The sequence below is a fragment of the Morone saxatilis genome, unplaced genomic scaffold (assembly GCF_004916995.1).
Source record: "Morone saxatilis isolate NCDOM2014 unplaced genomic scaffold, NCSU_SB_2.0 Contig14, whole genome shotgun sequence".
NCBI classification, from domain to species: Eukaryota; Metazoa; Chordata; class Actinopteri; family Moronidae; genus Morone; species Morone saxatilis.
In genome coordinates, this window is record NW_023339696.1 from 9,903,666 (window position 1) to 9,906,974 (window position 3,309).

General features: G+C 39.9%; 1 protein-coding gene across 1 annotated transcript; it reads left to right on the top strand.

Moving 5' to 3' along the window:
* Positions 1-106: 106 nt before the first annotated feature.
* Positions 107-3,013, top strand: LOC118322670 (myeloid-associated differentiation marker homolog). The gene is made up of 2 exons (XM_035654404.1): positions 107-1,351; positions 2,024-3,013. The coding sequence occupies exons 1-2, from the start codon at positions 1,085-1,087 to the stop codon at positions 2,624-2,626; spliced, it is 870 nt and encodes a 289-aa protein (XP_035510297.1). The 5' UTR covers positions 107-1,084; the 3' UTR covers positions 2,627-3,013.
* Positions 3,014-3,309: the final 296 nt, after the last annotated feature.

Genomic DNA, 3,309 nt, shown 5'->3' on the forward strand with positions numbered 1-3,309 from the left:
TAGATAGATAGATAGATAGAGAAGGGAAATTCAAGTGTGCTCAGTGTTTGTAGGGTAGGGGGAACGGGGAGGGCTACCCTGTTGGTTTACCCTGCCCTCTCCCATTTTGAACATATTATTTATATTTTCATCTGGCAAAAGTCTGTACATAATAGAGAAAAAATTAAACAGCCATAGTCCAGTCACGTTTGGCACAAAAGCATAGAATACTCATAGTAGTCTTTCAATATCTTTGTCAGCAATTAAATTGGTCTTGTAGGACGTTTAATCTATATGTTAACATTATATACCCACACTCTGTCTGAGATTAGAACCTAATCCAGAATTCACTTCATGCATTCATTTCACATTTAGAAGTTAAATAGCTCATTCAAAGTTAGACAAGTGAAATTTTTTTGTTGACTTTCAGAACAGTTGGCAATAGACTGGTTTTAATTTGGAACAGTAATTTGTAGCCCTCAGTAGATTAGTCCATGTCTTAAAGGTCTTAATGTTAAAACAAACCTAAAACTTCTCTTTTCTTGTGTCTCACACCTACATTCTCCAGTGAAAGACAAATATCTGCTACCATACTATAAAGTTCAATTCCTTTAAGCCACTGGTAACACATTTACAGATTTGAACTATTGATGAGCAGGTATGCCATTAAGTTAGCAAACATAATAGATGAGCAATAGTGAGTGAAGTAAGAGGCCTGACTCCTGTGTCATAAGGTGCAGTTTGTGATAACGGCTGTAACAAGCCCCATGCAACACAACTGATAAGCAAATAGAAGTGAAGAACAGTCAGGTAACCCCCCTACACAACCACCCTCGTCACACCCTTGCGCATTGAATATTTGGCTACTGGCCATTCGAAGGAGAAGGTCTGATAGGGCAGAAGCAAGGGAGCGGCCAGAAGGTCCACATTCACCTGACTCTCTGTGTCATAGACATTCAGGCAGTACTAACGGCATGAGGGGCTAGGACTGCCAAAAGCCAAAGAGCTATTGAAAGAAAATACAAAAAAAAAGAGATTGTCAAATTAAATATCTATCAATATCTGTCTAGACCCACAGTGAACCGACTGCAGGATTACAGTCATCATGGTAACACTGGACTTCAGGACACTGACGGTGCCGGTGGGCATTGCGCGGATACTGGAGGTGATCTTAACTTGCATCTCCTTCAGCCTGGTGGCATCAGTCGGCCACAGTACTGACTCCTTCTGGACGTGGTGCATGTTCACATGGTGCTTCTGCTTCTGCATCACCTTCCTCATACTCCTCCTGGAATTCACCAGCCTCAGCTCTAAGTTGCCCATCTCCTGGGATGACTTCACCACCGCTTTTGCCATGTTGGCTACCCTAATGGTGGGTACTATTTTTATTTTGTTGTTATTTGTCTTTGCCCACAGATATTTCCAGAATAAACTTGTCACAGGTACATTTGTGATTAGCTACTGTTTCTGATTATTACTATCATTGGGAATATTAAATTCTATATTATAAATGCATTTATGAGTATTTGAGCTTTGATAAATAGTAAAGATTTTTGAGAGACCACATTAGACAATGTCATTTTAGTCTCAATTGAATTTACAAACCTAAACAGAGGGGTACCAAAGGTATCCGAATCCACATTACCACAAAATTCAATGATGTAGTTGTAAACAAAAACACAGGCATGTCTATATTATTGAAATTGTAATAGGTTTCATTAGTTTCATGTTGCTTTTAGCACCTTTACAATTTGATGAATAAACTTAAACAGTCCGTATTGGGGGCTTTAATTATGGGGGACTTTCATGAAGCCACAGCTGTAACTCCCCAAAACAGTTACTGATTTCACTTGTTTGACTGACTTTGAAATTAGACTTCTGTAAATACTATTTGGTGCTAAAAGATTAGTACAATATGGTTCTCAAATGTTCTCATCATAAGCCACCCTTGGTTCAACTGTGAGTACTGCACAAGAAAAAACAAACAAAAATATTTCAAAGAAAGCATAATTTCACACTTAAATTTGACCTTTCTCACATACAGATACTGGCAGCGTCCATCATCTATCCCATCTTCTTCACTTGCTCTAACTGCGGCAGACAAATTGGTGCTACTGTTACTTCCTGTCTGGCCTTCATCCTGTACGCCATAGAGGTTGGGCTAACCCGGGCTAAACCCGGTGAGCTTAGTGGATTTCTGTCCACAGTCTCAGGCCTCCTCAAGGTTCTGGAGGCCTTTGTGGCCTGCATCATCTTCATCTGCTTGGAGCCCACTCAGTACACTAGGTTTGCGGGGCTCCAGTGGTGTGTCGCTGTCTACTCCATTTGCTTTATTTTTGCCCTCGTTGTCATAATTTTTACCATCTGCCGCCTTCTGTCCCTCTTCCCCGCACCATTTGATAAAATCCTGATAGCCTGCAACGTGTTAGCAGTGTTGATGTACATCACAGCTGTGGTCATCTGGCCATTGTACAGCTTCAAGAACAACCCAAGGCCAAGCTGGTGTGCGGACGGGGGTCAGCTCGGGGCTATTTGTCCATGGAATAAATTAGTGGTTATCTCTTTCATGACATGTTTCAACCTTGTTGCTTACATTGTAGATACTTTTTATTGTTTTAGACTGGTCTTCTTCGTCAGCAGAACATAGGTTGCAGAAATGCCTCATATTTCAGCCATTGCCAATCTTTGAAGTCCGCTTTAACTCAAAGGCTGGACATGAGTAGGATAATTGTATGTACTAAAGCATCCCCAGTACAACTTGTATGTTTTATTTCAATGTTGGTGGTGACCCAACACTCTTGTTTGTCCAAATGAGGTTAACTTTTATTTGTCATGATGATACACAAATTGGTTTTAACATCATGGAAATGTAATCTCTAAAATTATTTCTCCTCTTTCCTTTTTTCTTCCTCCATGATTTTAATCTGATCCTTATTAATTCTCTTATTTTGTTACAGCATTGATGTGATTGTGTCAGTCTCAGTTGCAAACTCATTTAGTGTATATTCTTTTCAGCATGTGAAATATGAATAAACTGTGATAAAAGGTCTGTGGTTCTTCTTTTCATCCCCATGGGTGTCACTATTATTTGGTTGTTTTAAGTAACAAATTACAGTCATGAATGAATAAATCATAAATGAATACCCTGTTTAATGGTTAAATGGGTACACTGGGGCCCACCCTGTCCTTCACAAAGGATGTTTGCAAAGGTGTGTCGAAGTGTGCATAGGTATAGCTATAGATTCCACAACTCCACTCCCATATTTCTATAATGAGCAATGAGAGAGAGTGGGAGGGAAGAAAACTCCGAATTGCTCCTGATGCCGTGCA

Excerpts from the sequence above, each read along its gene's own strand:
- LOC118322670 (XM_035654404.1), top strand. The coding sequence starts at position 1,085 with ATGGTAACACTGGACTTCAGGACACTGACGGTGCCGGTGGGCATTGCG. Across the intron at positions 1,352-2,023 it reads CCATGTTGGCTACCCTAATG|ATACTGGCAGCGTCCATCAT; the intron begins GTGGGTACTATT and ends TCTCACATACAG.